Below are 15527 nucleotides of genomic sequence, written 5' to 3'. Positions count from 1 at the left end.
CTCAAAATCTTCCAATATCAAGTCAATACAATGGGCAGCACATGGTGTCCAAAACAATCTTTTTCTTTTTCCCATCAATAATTGCCCTGCTGCCTTATAATTTGCAGCATTGCCAGTGACTACTTGCACCACATTTTCCTCTCCAATCCTCTCCACAATAGCATCCAACATCTCAAATACTTTATCAGCAGTCTTGGATATATTAGAGGTATCTACGGATGATAAAAAAAATTGTCCCTTTAGGACTATTAACCAAAAAGTTGCAAATAGAACGCCTTTTCTTATCAGTCCATCCATCAGACATTATTGAGCAACCTGTTTTTTTCCATTCTAACTTGTACTCTTCAAGCAAGTTGATCGTGTGATCTACTTCTTGCTTCAAATACTTCTCTCTAATATCATGGTAGGATGGGGGCTTAAAACCTGGCCCATGCTTTGCAACCAATTCAAGTGCTTTAACAAATACAGGGTTTTTCACACAGTTAAATGGAATTGCACTGGTGTAGAAAAATCTTGCAATTTGTCGACATGCTTCTTCTCTAAGATTCTTTTTTAGCAGCTGATTGATGGTGGTTTGTGTACTGCCACTCCCGCTCGCTACTCTCTTTCCTTTATCCACTGAGGTAATTTCATTCCCTTCATCATTATCTTCATTTTTTCCAATATATTGGAAAGCCTTTCTTTTCTTCTCAGATGCTTCTTGATTTTTCACCAGAACATTCAAAATTATCTTCTTAACATCTTCTGGTACTCGCTGGCATGGCTCAACATCCTTTCGAGTGCAAGCCAAATGATGCTTGAAACGGTAAATGCCTCCACTAATAATTTTCTGACAAAACTTGCACTGCACTCTTTTTGAATTCTTGTCAACATCTATACCATATTGCCATCCCACGTCAAGTCTATTGCCACTTGTAGTTTTTTTAGATGCCATGTATCCTACAGTTCAAGAATCATTTGTTTCTTGCAGTTCAATCATTTGTTTAAGAATTACAAATATACATGTTGTATCCTACAGTTCAAAACATTTTTTATGAAAACTATTCTAGTGAAATAAAAAAGGCAACTATTCTAGTACCCAACAGTTCAACACAGTCCGCATATGGTAAACTGTATACAGTGTAGAGTCAAGCAAAGTCTTGACACCAATTAATAAATTCAATCAAAGCTGGAAAGAATACAGTGCAGAGTCTGCAGACCAAATATCACTAAACCAAGAATACAGTCCGCATTAAATTGCTTTCATTTTGTTTGCCAGTTTTCTTCTACCATTTTAAAGCTTTTCGAGTCTAACAGGAGCTCATTTTAAAGCTTGAAACAAAAGAGAACCATACAAATTATAAAGGATAGACTGCATGCAGTCAGGGCTACTAATTACTGATTCGGTAGTGCAAGATTGTCTATTGATACCAGAAAGCTGCCAAAGGAAGTTCAGAAATCAAAGGAATTTGACATGAAGCTTGCAAAATATTAAGCAATAAAAGTCGCACCAAACAGAGAAATGAATTTTAGAAAGTGATTTTTGCAGGAGAATTAAAATGATTCAGATAGGCCTCATTGAACTGTTTTTTTCCCCCTATAAAATTACTGGGTTGCAACATCAAAGACAAAAATGAGATATGCATGGATGAAACTCATATGCTTCTATCTTACAGAATACCTGCAAATTGCAATCTTGGAAATTGAAATGCTTCCTACAATTTGGATTTTTGTTAACCACAATTTTAATTCGCTTTCAGTCACGGATTTTGAACAAAATATATATTAGATTTAAGAAAAAGCTCTGTGCACATATTATTCTACAGGAAAAAAAATTACAATAAGTGACGGATATTTTACAGTATTATTATGTATTTTTAAAAATTAACTCATATGAAATTCTGGAAATTAATGATTTTATCAAGAAGCTAGCATCATAATAGGAAAACATGAAAAAATAAGATTTCTATTCATGTTTTAAAGGTTGCTTAAATTGAGATCCCTTTTTGTACATTGTTTGTGGGATTTGTTTTTTACATGTGGAAAGTTAACATCATATATATGTTGGAATTGAAAATTGAAAAGAACATTTTGCGTTTAAATTATGAAGAGTGATAATTGTAGGCCTAAAGCCATTAACATCTATAATTAATAGCAATTATGAATACAAGAAATTGTACATATAATCCTTTAATTGTTCCATCAAGATATTCAGACTCCACACCATTAAAATCAAAAGAAAAAAAGATTAAATTGACAAAAATAATATATTATAAATTTAGATTGAATAATAAAATTAAAAATAAATAAAATTTTTAACTCATAATATAATTCAAATTTCACCTAGACACAAAAGGGAAATGTCAAACAACCCACAAAACTAAGCTCACAGCCAATCAATCAGTTCATATAAAGATACAGTAAATTTACCTTCAGGCGTCCAACCATAGCTGCGGCGAGAAACGGAGAGCATTGAATTAAGCAATGCGGAGGAAGTGGCAGTGTGGTATGGAAGCATTGTCTCTACACAGCAACTCATCTCCACTGGTGACCTTCCAAATTCAAAGCCCACCAAGAAAAAGTTTGACCTTAAATGCAGAAAAAAAATAGTATCAGTAATAAAAAAGAGTGGTGAGGTTGATTTTTTGGTACCTGACAATGTGAGGGGAGAAGGGGCTTTGTTTGGAGATGCGAAATGGAGAAAAAGCTGGTTTGGATCCGGCTTTCTGTGCGGATGCCATTCTGGCAGCGGCGGAGGTAGGACCTAGAAGCTGCGGTGGTGGACATGGCTATTTGGGTTTGAGCGTGATATTTTGCTTCGATTGTTTTGGGCTCTGGATTCTTGGGGTTTTGGCAGACGACGTTGTGAGTGTATTGTGTATGTGCTTGTACGAGGGAAACGGGTGCAGGCGGGTAGTCGCTTCTTGTTTGTTAATGTAGTCCTTCACATCATCCTTTTAATGTTTTGTTGAGAAATTATTAGATACAGTCTCTCACCAATAGGAGAATGGGATCCATAAATATTTATTATGATGAGTCTCATTTTCATTTGAGCGAGAGAGCATTGTTCTGAGAATATCTAATAATCTCTTTATCTTGTCAATAACTGTTGGTAATATGATTGGTTTTGTTGGCAATGAACAGACAAGACAGGCTTTGTTTGGAGAGTTGCCTGCCATGGCTGTTTCATTGGAGATTTGGAAGTTGAACTGGACTTAGGATTAGAAGTGATGAGGTAATTTCTCTTAAGGTTACGTCTTTGGCACTGAATAAAGGACGTGAATTTCTATTAATCAAACTAGCTAACAATCACACATTGTTACTGTCAGATATTATATGCTTCACCTTTGATTTTGGGATTTCTTTCCACACTTTTGCATTGATGACTCTCCAACTTTCCTCTAGCACCCATCTCATTCCCAAGCTGTTGCGGAATAAACTATGTGTGTAATACAAGGGCTAAGCAAATCAGGTGCTTTAGCAATTCGCGCAGCAGAGAAACCAGCAAGTTCTGCAGTAGGAATTTTGAGTTTGCCACCAGCGGGACAATGCTTTATGGAAATGTCAATTGAATAGTAATGTTCAATTCACAAAAAATCCTTCTAAATACACAATAGAACAGAACAGGTATGATAAATGCCAGTGATGTTGTTTCCCTTTAAATGCCTCGTCTCACGAAAAAAAATCATTGTCTCGACTTGCTCTTGCTTCTGCTCATCTTTTCTAGGGTGCCAGCTAGTAAAGGAATGCAAATTCCATGAGACATATCAGCCCTGCGTGCTCCAGAGACTTCAGAACTTGCGGCCCTAATAGCTCTTACGGCTATTTTTTCTTGTTCATCTGCGTGGACTCTCCTTGGGAAGTACAAACCTCCATTCCCTGGTCTGATTCCAATTAGCCGGCCCAGTGGCACACTTCTGTCTTGGAAGAAGGATGCTGTTGACTGTAACATAACAAACAGCAACACAAGAATTACTTCCAGTGGAAACAACTTAAGATGGACTTCAACGCAGCAGAGGTTCTTGGCGGTTTATTTTGGAAGGCAAAAGGAGTTTGTTTTTTTCTTCTCAATTTTCACATGATCAGTGATTTGGTTCAAATACTTGTTCAAAAACATGAAATATGCACTGACAAGACAATTGGAAATAATTAGAGCAAGAGAAGCACCGGCAATGCAAGAACTTCTCAGGATTCTTTTCCATGATCTCTACTATATGTCCTATGAGGAGATGAATAGATACATCTTACAAGTTATTCAGAAATCATTCCTGCTGAGCTTAGACTGGAAGGTTCGGTTTACCAATCTAGCAACTAGGATAGTAAAAAAACGCAGTCAATCGCCACAGCACACGGACACACACACACTTTTATACCAAGAAATCTGGAGGAAGAAGAGCAGATTTTTACCTCAGTGTCAAGGTTGGAGGATGAGAACGAAGAGAAACTAGATGAGCGTATACGCAAGGAATACGGTTCTGCTGGAGCAGCCTGTATTGTCTCCATCACTCGTAGTCTTGTGCTCATTAGTCCGAGTGGCCATCCATTTGATGCCTCATTGCCCTGGGAAGAGGCATTGATTAATACATAGCTGAAGCGGATCAATCTCCTACTGATTAACCCTCAATATGTGTGGCCAATATAACTTAATGGCATCTTGACATTCTAATTAAGTTAATATATAGAAGGCCACGATCTTTCAGCCATGTCCAAATAAAACGGATAAACTACAAAAAACTACAGAGAGAGAGAGAGAATGACAGAGTCCTGAAAGAGCTGTCATAATCTCAGCCTGTGAAGAAATATTAAAAGAAATGAGCGAGACTGCAGGGTGACTACAAGCCAGAGGCTAGACCATATCTATGGAAATTACTGCCCTTATACCTCCTATTTTCAAGTGAAATTCTAAAAGCATTAAAGTCTTTCATGTTTCCTTCCCTTAAGAACATGTTTTGGAAAATCAAGCAAATGCTTCTGATTAACCGAGAATACTTTGAATGGTAACACTAACAGCTAGGTGAAAGCAATTTGTGATCAGGAAAGGACGCATCAACCCGGAAGTGGCAGCACTTGCACCATCTCTTTTGAAGGAAGAAGCTCGAGAGGAACAGTCAAAGTCTGAAAACTCAATTGATAGCTAATTGTTTTGGCGGGTAATACACAAGATTTCTTCGGACATTTGAGCCTTCATGTAATTAAGTGCCTATACAGTGAGCACTTCTGATACTATGTAGACTCTGGGACTTTATATCCATAATTTCTATCTCATTAATTTTCGTCTTGGGCAAATTCAAAACCCAACAAATGGTAAACTTAATATTCAATAGCAATTAGAATTAGTACCGAGTATAATGAACCCCAAAATGATTCTAAAAATACAAATCCCTCCTCTGCTATTACAAGCAGTTTTCTCTACTAAGAGAATATCTGTGCATAGATTTATATGTAAACAAGACTGGGACACAAGCTGTCTTCAGATTTGAGGTTTCGGTACTCTGACCACAAACTCGAGACATTCTTGGCAGGACATCCCCAGATCCATGGAAGGGTATAAATATATGTTGAAGTTTCATCAGATACAACCTCAAATCGCCAAATGAAGGACATATTTCTCCTCTCAATATACAACAAGTTGAAAAGAGTAGTAACTGGAACCTCTCATGGGTTTCTCCATCGGAAACATTTATACAAACTGCAAACCGATCCTTCTGGCTTTCATGTATAAGACCGATAGTAGTTACTTTCTACATCAAAAAGTTTGAAAAGCATAGAAATGCAAATACTTCTTCTTGGTATACACATTCATTACCTATCTGCTTTGTTGGTATAATAATCATTGCATACAGCAGCATGTAACTCACACATGTCTAATTCTAGCCATGAAATTAATGTTTGCAACCATCAGTAAACTAATCAGTAATCAGCATTATTTTCCAGAAATCAACTCTACGAGCCACCAAATAATTTCCCAATAGCAGAATTAATATAATTTGTCATTTCAGGAAATTCTCTGCCCTACCTCATTAATAACGAGAAAACCTCAACTCTATACCAGCAATACAATCTAGTACTATAGATATCTAAGAGATTTCCCAGAAAGGAAAAGAGAAAGAGAAACCTGCACAAGACTGGAACTAACAAAACATGCTAGAAACATGTATATTAAACTTGACATGCAACAAATAAGAATTATCGACACGAAGAAGAAGAAATCTTACCTCAGCTGCCATGATGCCTGTTGTCTACAGCTCCCTCCACATGGAATGAAATGGAAGAAGAAGAAGAAGAAGAATATGGTCAAAGTCTCACAGAGAATTTAATCACTGTCACGCTGAGTAAGAAATTGTGTGTGACAGGACCAATGAAAGAGTTTAAGCTCACTCCAAATTCTTACAATCAAAGTGACATGGGTCCCACGTATACAGTTTTTCTTTAATTAGAAATTGACAATCACCGCCAAGACTTCAACCATTTAACTTACCGCCATGTTTTAAAACCCTTTATCGTAATCCGATGAGCCAATAAAACAGTCCAAAGTGAAGTAGAAGCTGGTTTTATGATCATAAACCTCCAGTTTTATGACTTCTGGTTAATGGGGTCTTTGCCCACCTGCCAATGGTTGATCAGAAGAAGCTTTACCTTAAGTAGGACACAATATGTGATTGCGGAGTAGCTGAAGCATCACACTGCATAGAGGGCAGCAGGACCCCTCTTTAAGTCCGTAGCTATCAAATAGTAACCGCTAAAAAGTTACTGCTCGTGAATTATTTTGTTTGTCGACAAGAAAATAATTAGGTAACTTCTGCTTAGTGGAAGAGAGGACAAATCTGGAATTGAAGTTCTACCTTGCTACTATCTTAAAAGTCATATAAAAACAAAGAAAAAAAAGCTCATAAAATTCTACTAGAACAATTTGTGCTCTTTCATGGTCTTTTCATTTGGACCGTTGCTGGGGTCTATTATATATAATAGCCAACAAGCAAAACAAAAGCTTTGCCCTCTCCTCCCGAGTTCGACCTTTCATGTACACGCTTGTTATCTTTGCGGTGTCTTACCCATCTACTGTGCTTGCAAGATGTTCAGTAAATCAGGAAAATAATCGTGATGCACGCAAGCTGGCTCGGACACCCCGAATTGTAAAAAAAAAAAAAAAACTTTTGGATCATTATGGTTTTTATACATATCATCATTAAATGCTTAAAAATGAAGTTAAATTAGTTGGATCATCCATTGCTATTAAACCTACAGCACCATGGTTAAGACTTGGGTAAATTAACCTAATTTAATAAAAAAAAATCAAAACATTATTATTTTAAAATTCTTTTAGTAAAAAAATCAAATAAGTTTTTATCGTATTAATCAGATCAATTAAATTATAACTCAGGTTTTCGGACCAGTCTAGCTTTGAGTTAATTGGTTCCGGATTGATCTGGGGGTATCATCCGTATCTGGGTTGTTAGAGGCATTGACTAAGTACCATTTCTGGGCAAGCCTATTAATTTGAAATTCTTGAATTCAGATGAACTAGCACTGGTCTGCATTGCATACAGGTGAACCATAGAGACACGTGGACGGTAATATAAGACCTAGCTATTAAAGTTGTGGAGGGGTTTTACTCCTTGATGCTGTTTTCAATGATGAATTTAGTATAGTTCGGAAACATGGTTCAGTTCATGTTTTTAAAAATTTAAAATTTTTTTTGTTAATTTTTTTTATATTTTTAGATCTTTTTGATGTGTTGATCTCAAAAATAATTTTTTAAAAATAAAAAAATATATTATTTTTATATACTTTTAAACAAAAAACACTTTAAACCACAACCATAACCACAATTCCAAACATTCTCTAATATGCTCAACTAACCAAAAATCAGCATCCACCTAATTATAGCTGAAATTGAGGAAGATTAATGAAATATCCCAAATACTTATAATGCAATTATATACACTTTATACAGCCTAACCATGATGGAAATATTTCTTCAAGTAAAAAAAAATCTAAATATTTATAAATTATTTATTGGATTTTGGGTGTCTAATAGATATTTATTATTTATTGTTATTTATTAATTAATAAAAAATAAAATATTTGATATATATATTTGAAGCATGTATATGTATATTAAATAATTAAATAATAAATATATTTATCTACATTAAAAAATATTTTAAATTATAATGGGATGAATTTTGAGTTTAATTTGATAATATCATGTAGTAAAAAAAAAACTCGGTTGGATTAAATTGTCTTCCAAGGTACTACAGATATGATGAAGGCAGCTTGGGAGTCAGATGGGCATTAATCACCAGTGCATAGTTGCACAGATATAAACTACATGGCTAGGGCCTAGATGCTGACATGGGAACAGATGACTGGGCCATCAAACGAAAAGGAATAAAATGTTAAAAAAGTAAGTGGTCACGATCAGATGAGAGTACAGGCGGGACCCGGAGGCGTCGACGTGGCAATGGATGATGAGTTTGAAAAGTAATGTTTTGGTGATTAGTAAGTGTAAGGTAGCAGTTTACTAGTACGATGCCGACATCTTCATTATCTCTCCTACGGGCACTCTTCCCTTCTCATTCAAAATGATGATATTTAAAAATTATATTTTGGTCATACTGTTTTTTTTTAAATAATAAAAGAAGAACAAAAATTATATTTGAATTTATTAAAAGTGATAAAAATACTTTTCTGTCTTAATTGTTTTATTTTCTCTTTCATATGTATTTTTTATTTTCTGTATCTATTTTTTTATATATAGTGAGTATTGATAATTATATATTCTTTGAATATAGTAAAATTCCTCATCATATGATTTTCAGGATTGTATTAATTTTATGAATTATATATGTAAGAAAAATAACTGAAGTAAGGTATTTTGATTTTTTTTATTTTGCTTACTTAAAATTAGATATTTTGTGCCATGTAAGCTTATGTAATTCCAACTTTAATTATCTTATTATTCATAATTTGTTTATCTCTAAATAAAGAAGAAGGAAAAATAAATTAAAACGGTCTAGATTAAAAGCCTCTCTTGTTAACAACCTCTCTTGCTCTTAGCTTTCTTTGGCATTGCCTCATTCCCTTGTGGTTTATGCATAATTACAAGCCCGTTGAGGGAGAAAAAAAAGGCAAGAAGTCTGATTAATTACTGCATCTAACCTATTTTTAAATCTTTTTAAAAAAGCTATCATATTTATTTTGCTCATTACTATAAAAGCAGGTATAAATGTACTTTAAATTACTACAGTGCATTTACATTGTAAAATTAATTATTTCTAAGACTCATAAAACTATAATTTGTAACCTTAATTTTTTTTTATTTTTTTTGTATATTTGATGCTTGTAGTTTTTGATATTCACTAGGTGTGGACTCCTATTTTGTTGTAAGGTCAAACTATTTTTTTCAATAAAAAATAATGTTTAGCTACCACAAATATATTTTTTTAAAAAAAGTTTGTGACTTGATTTATAAACATGACTGGGTTAAATTTTTTTTATTTTAATTAGATGATAAAAAAACAATAACATTAGATAGACCAATTTTTTTAAAAAAAATCAAGATAACCTAGGGGAAAATATTCTTATAAAAAAAGACAACAACATAACTTAAATATTCTCAATCTTTTAAATACAAAATGATAAAATCAAGTAAAAACTTGACATAATAAACCTATAATTCCGGTAATTAGAGTTGAGTTAACTCAAGTTATCTCGCCAAAACTGTGACCTAAATCATGAGATTAGAATAATTTAATAGAAAAAAATAAAAAAATCACAAAACCAATTTTTTATATATATTCAATTTAACTTATTAGGGTTGGGAATAAAAAGGTGATTTTTAGATTGATTTAGGACTTTTTTAGGTTAGAAATGGAGTTATTAAGGTTTCTATAATGTTTTTAAGGGGTTTTTTCTTTTGTAAAAACATATTAAAATTTGGATTTCTCTTGGTTCTAAAATTCAGACCTTATTTTTTTATCACAAAAAACAACCAAAATTCATTTTTTTTTAACATGTTACATGTTCAGGCGGATGATGTATCATCATTATATTAAAAGAGAAAAAAATTAAACTTGAGCAGATCACTCATTATTTTCAAAATAAAAATAAAAACAAGGAACGAGGACTAGACATGCCTCATCCTTCTTAATGGTCTTCCAACTTTCTTTTTAATTTTTTTAAATTAAAATAAAATTCTCCTTAAATGCTATTTAAAAAATATTCGATTGTATCGTGGTTTTTAAATAATAATAGAGCTTTTCATGATAACATTAATAATTAATTTATGAAAAATTATATATGAACCCAATACACATAAACTTTTTATAAACTTTTACTTATAATTTTCAATGAGAATGAAAAATATCTATTTGTCTATTGTATATATAACTTTATTAAATTAATATATATATATATATATACACACACAACTTAAAAATTATCTAATCATAATTTTTTTAAAAAAACTTACTTTTTAGATTATGATAAGTTTTTATTTAAAAAACAATACCTTAAATAAAAAAATATGTTTTCATCAAAACAAGAAGCAATGTATAGATAAGAAAAGGGGATTTTGATTAAAGAGATCCATTTTTCTCTTTAATTTTATTTGTATTTGAAGTAAGTTTGCAGTAACTTATTAATTAGTCAAGTAAGTTGATCATAGTTTTCAATAAAAGAGAGGTTTATTTTATCATTTAACACGTAGAAATAAAAATAAAAATAAAAATGTGCCAATAGCAATTCTGAGATAATCTTTATCACTTTTTTCCCTGTCGTCTCGTCATAAATAACTATTGATAATTATTTTGAAATAATATGAATATTTTCTAATATGATTTCTTAATTTTAGAAATAGTTGATAAATTTGCTCTGTTTATATATATTAACAAGCACAACCAATTTTACGTGAAGACACAATCACCATAGGCTCTCTGATCTGGCAAAGTTTTGATCACAGATATACCTTATATTTACACTACGGAGATTAAAATTGCAGCTCAAATTAACGCAAGCTTCATCTACCAATTGCGAATAGATCTAAAAGAGGTGGTGCACCAACCAATGCAAATGCTCCTTGGTCTTGTGGTTTGGCCCTCTGGGCTTATGATTCCAACCAACCACTAAACCAGGACTCAAGCTTTGGTATCGCTCTGAATCTATGATACCCAAATCCAACAAATATGTCTCCTTCTTCGTTCCCTTCTTTCCCCTCTCAAGGTGTAATTGTGAAGGGACTGTAGATTGAGGGGGGGTGGTCCGGCAGAACAAGAGCAAGATCAATCCGGAATTGTCAAATAACTAATATTTTGATCTGCTATTATTTGTCAAGAGGATTCCACAATAGTTGATCTAGAGACCATTTGCTTAGAAACTAAATGGTTCCACCTTCGGATTTGGAAAAATGTAGTCAAGACTTTAGGCCTGCTGGAGACCGGTTCACTGAATTTGTACCGGAGACTTTTGAATTTAAGAAACATTGTAGGTCTGGATATTAAATGGATGGATAGACATGTAAGGCATCAAAAAGCATCAGCTCTGCAATCTCCCAGTTTTTAATTCTGTCTATTATAACTATGGTCAAGCTACTGCTTTTGCATCTTTCCTCAGTTCAAATAATAAACATTTGTGTAGGAACTGGGATCTGTCGTCTACAATCTTTTCCCCTTTGAAGGCCTTTACATTTTTCGCCAAGAATGGATCTGTCGTATATAATCTTAGTACATTATAGGATATTTGAGAATGTAGTAATTATTATTTTTTAAAGTATTTTTTATTTTAAAATATATTAAAATAATATATTTTTTATTTTTTAAAATTATTTTTAATATCACAATATATCAAAACAAAAAATTAAAAAATATTTAAATTTAAAATGCCACGGCGGCATTACAATATATTAAAATTTAATGCAACCTTTCCCACCAATGCTTATTGGGTCCTGTGGCTTTGTGTTGGGTTTCGAGCCCAAAAGCCAGGGTTCAAGCACCGGTAACAGGACAGCAGCAGCAGTAGCAACAAGAGTAAATTGTAACTTAGTCCCTCTAGTTTACTAGAAATAAACGAGGTGTTACAAAATACCTCTTTTTTGTTATTGCAACATCGCTTAATTTTTATTTTTATTGACAATGTATAGCTTAAAATCAAGAGTTAATCATAACTTAGTCCAAAACTATATAGCCAATCTCTATAGTGTCAACATTCATTAAATTAGTACATTTATTGATATTGATTATTCTCAATTTAGTAGTTTTTTATTCTAAAAATGCCTTCGTACTTGTCACGTTTTTCCACTTTATCTACTTCTCTCTATCTTTTTTTACTTTTTTTTATATAAAAAAACTTATAATAGCATAAAAGTGACAAAAATACTAAATTATTAATAGATCTAAAATCATAAGAACTGAACATATAGTTTCTAAAAGACAGATTAATTAGTTTAATTGAATTACTGAAACTAAGTTATCATTAAATCTCCATAAATAAATATATAAGAGATTAAGTTATCATTAACTCTAAAATAAAATCCCGTAGCTAAAAATCATACATGGTTTCTAGCAAAGGAAAATATTTTATGTTATTATTTGGGGTAATTTCAAATGACTTTTACTACTTAATTTATTGAATTAAGATGGCTATAATACTTAATCATCAAGACTAAAAATGATAATTGGAAAAGTAAAATATCCTTCTGCTTGTTTATTAATATTCTCTGATATTATTAAAAAATAATATAAATTATATTTTAAATTTGTTTTGGACCCCGGTATATATACCATTATATATTACATTTTTTTAATGTGTTCATTTATCATTTCTTTCCATTAAAATTAATGATTATGTGCATGGCAAATGATAGAACAATTACGAAGAGACTTAAATATATTCTATCAACTATTGTGGGGGAAAAATGCTTGATTTGTGATTGCAAATGCTAACATAATCTAAGTTATTAAATTTGTTGTAGGACTCCATCACACAATTTATTTGTTATCAATTTACAAACAAATATTATTTTAAAAAAAATAAAATTGATTTGTAACAAGAAATTTTTTATGAATTTTTTGGCCACTACAAATCAATCACAAAAATATGCCATTAAAAAAAATCATAACATATTTATTAATCCAAAATAATAAATTTCTCTTAGTAAAAAAAAATATACATTTTCCTTTCTATTATCAGTTGGTGCAGCCATTGGAACCAGTGTTCCTTGGGTCTTGTGGTTCGGTGTTTAGTTCTAAACTCAAGAAGCCATGGTTCAATCACTGATCTCAGCATCAACAGAAACCATAAACAGCAACAAATAAGGTATTCTAAAATTCCCCCTCCTTTTAGTTTCCAACTTAACTCAGCAGTGCAAAACCTTCATTTTTTTTCTTCCTCGTCAGAAGCTGCAGTTTTCAGAAAAGAAACCAGCATGCAGGAGTATCAATAAATTTGACCACTATTCATGAAGATAAGGATTAAAACTTAATATATTTATATAATTATTAAGAGAGACCACCCTATAGCAACAAGGTCGTTGTAGTATAGTGGTGAGTATTCCCGCCTGTCACGCGGGTGACCCGGGTTCGATCCCCGGCAACGGCGTAAGACTTTTTGTTCACTTCCTCTTGATTAGCAAGAAGCCTACAGCGACAAAACCTTGAAATACATGCAATTTTAGCTTGTATTCAATAGAACAAAAACAAAAAACGGTAAATTGAGCTTATATTTGGCCATGTTTGCATGACTATTACCTAAATTGCCTCTTACTTTGATGGATCAAAGTGGAAGTACCGTTTATGCTTTAACCTGCCTCATTTTTTTTCCGGTTAGATTTAGCATTTTGTGATGCTAAGATCTGTAACGCTACAGCTAGAATCTGCAACCCCAAGCACAGTGTTTAGTCCTCATAAAAAAAATGTGTTGGTATATGTGTAAAGATGGTGCCCTCATTCACACCAAAGGCCCTTGGTCTTGCATGTTTTGGTGATCTACAACAGTTCTTGACCATCAGCGAGGGTTCAAGCTTTGATAGCACAGCAGTGGCGACTGGCAACATAACAAACAGTACCATTATCTTGCAACAATTGAGGTATCCTAAAATACCTTTTCCCTTTTTAGCAATTTCTTTGTAAACGGTGATCCCCTTTATTTTCCTCCTATGGTATAGTTTTTGACCTTTAAAAGAATATATAATAGAAAGAGAAATGACTCGAATATGCGATTAGTCGTCTTAGTTATGAACTCCATTTTATATATGTTCAGAACATTCAATTGCTCCTATTACTTCAATTTTTTTCTTACAGCCAAGTGATCATATTGTTTCCCTGGCTAATCAAGATAATACCTCCTGAGTTTACGATGATACAACTGCAGTTCTATCATTAAAATAATGGCCATCAAGCACTGAAACCAGTGGACTGTCCCAACAAAATGTTCAGCTAGCATGTTATGTAAACTTATATAATGGGTGATAATTATAGTGCTGTTACAAGTTCAGGAACTAGCTAGACACTATGATGATATAGAGAGATGTTGATGGTGGTGTGGCAGCAGAAGGGGTGGGTGTGATTATTGCTTTTCCCCTACTTTATATTCTCCTATCTGCCAATTCACCCATCTCCATTTTCACCATCCATACCCCACATCATGACTGCTTCAATTATAGGTTCCCAATTCTGTGAATCTTGGTGAAATGGGGCTCCATATTCATTAAGATATAGTACCCATATGACCCAAAATTAGTTGCGGTAGGATCATCCATCAAGTACTTATTAACACTGCCATGTGAGAAAGTCTCGAACTTCCACCACCTAAACACAACAAAACATTAGTCATAGGTCTGGAAGTTCAACAAGTCCAAAAGGTAAAAGACTTCAAAGCTTGAGAGCAGTAGAGTTTAGGGTTGGTAATAGATCGATTTGAAAATCCAAGCCATCCCACCATTCACGGAGAACAGCAACCAAATCTTACGTTGCTATGCCAATGGTTTACCAGCTACTTGATCACCTCTAGAAGGCTGAAATTGAGAGTATAAGTTGACAACGCGGAGACAAAAAACATGTTACTTTGGGCTCTTTTAACACAAGCTAGCTGCATTTTCGATTACCATTGTTTTTGGTGGATTTGGTGTCCTTCACGTGATCTCTGGTAATGTTAATTAATTAAAAATCATCTGCTCCACCATGCTATGCTATTAGCTGCGTGTATATATTAGATTAGATTAGCACACAAATTATAAAGCGTAGAGATCGTCCAGTGCTGTGACACTACTGTTTCTCTGCCATTGAATAGCTTAAGTCGCCCCAATTAATTAACATATATACATGTAAGATATAACAAAGATTTCTTTAAAATTAAAATATACTCTAAATTAACAGTCACATCCCATTATTTAATAGAAAGAAGGAAAGAAATTTATGCCATTGTGCTAATTACATGAACAGGTCACATAGAATATTCTTACATGTAAGGAAATTCATTTAATTCCTTACATATATTCCTTGCTGAAAGTGGGATATTATGTGGCCAAAATTGACAAATTAAAGTCACGGTTT

The 15527-nt window shown here is 33.0% G+C and overlaps 1 protein-coding gene, 1 long non-coding RNA gene and 1 other non-coding gene across 3 annotated transcripts; 2 read left to right on the top strand and 1 right to left on the bottom strand.

Annotated features, from left to right (window-relative positions):
- The first annotated feature begins 2394 nt into the window (after positions 1-2394).
- Positions 2395-4189, top strand: LOC133698852 (uncharacterized). Its single transcript, XR_009843203.1, has 2 exons — positions 2395-3214; positions 3309-4189. It is a non-coding gene; the product is annotated as an uncharacterized LOC133698852 (long non-coding RNA).
- On the bottom strand, positions 3532-6597 carry LOC133698851 (uncharacterized). The gene is made up of 3 exons (XM_062121942.1): positions 6195-6597; positions 4387-4539; positions 3532-3922 (listed from the first exon to the last, which is right to left on the bottom strand). Exons 1-3 carry the CDS (start codon positions 6204-6206, stop codon positions 3665-3667), a joined length of 423 nt encoding a protein of 140 aa, XP_061977926.1. The 5' UTR covers positions 6207-6597; the 3' UTR covers positions 3532-3664.
- Positions 6598-13503: 6906 nt separating this feature from the next.
- TRNAD-GUC (transfer RNA aspartic acid (anticodon GUC)) lies at positions 13504-13575 on the top strand. Its single transcript has one exon. It is a non-coding gene; the product is annotated as a tRNA-Asp (tRNA).
- Positions 13576-15527: the final 1952 nt, after the last annotated feature.

This window comes from Populus nigra, chromosome 7 (assembly GCF_951802175.1).
Source record: "Populus nigra chromosome 7, ddPopNigr1.1, whole genome shotgun sequence".
NCBI lineage: Eukaryota > Viridiplantae > Streptophyta > Magnoliopsida > Malpighiales > Salicaceae > Populus > Populus nigra.
This window is presented reverse-complemented; position numbering and strand designations above follow the sequence as displayed.

Coding starts and splice junctions, on each gene's coding strand:
- LOC133698851 (XM_062121942.1), bottom strand. Junction 3,923..4,386: donor CCTCCAACCTTGACACTGAG/GTAAAAATCTGC, acceptor GTTATGTTACAG/TCAACAGCATCCTTCTTCCA.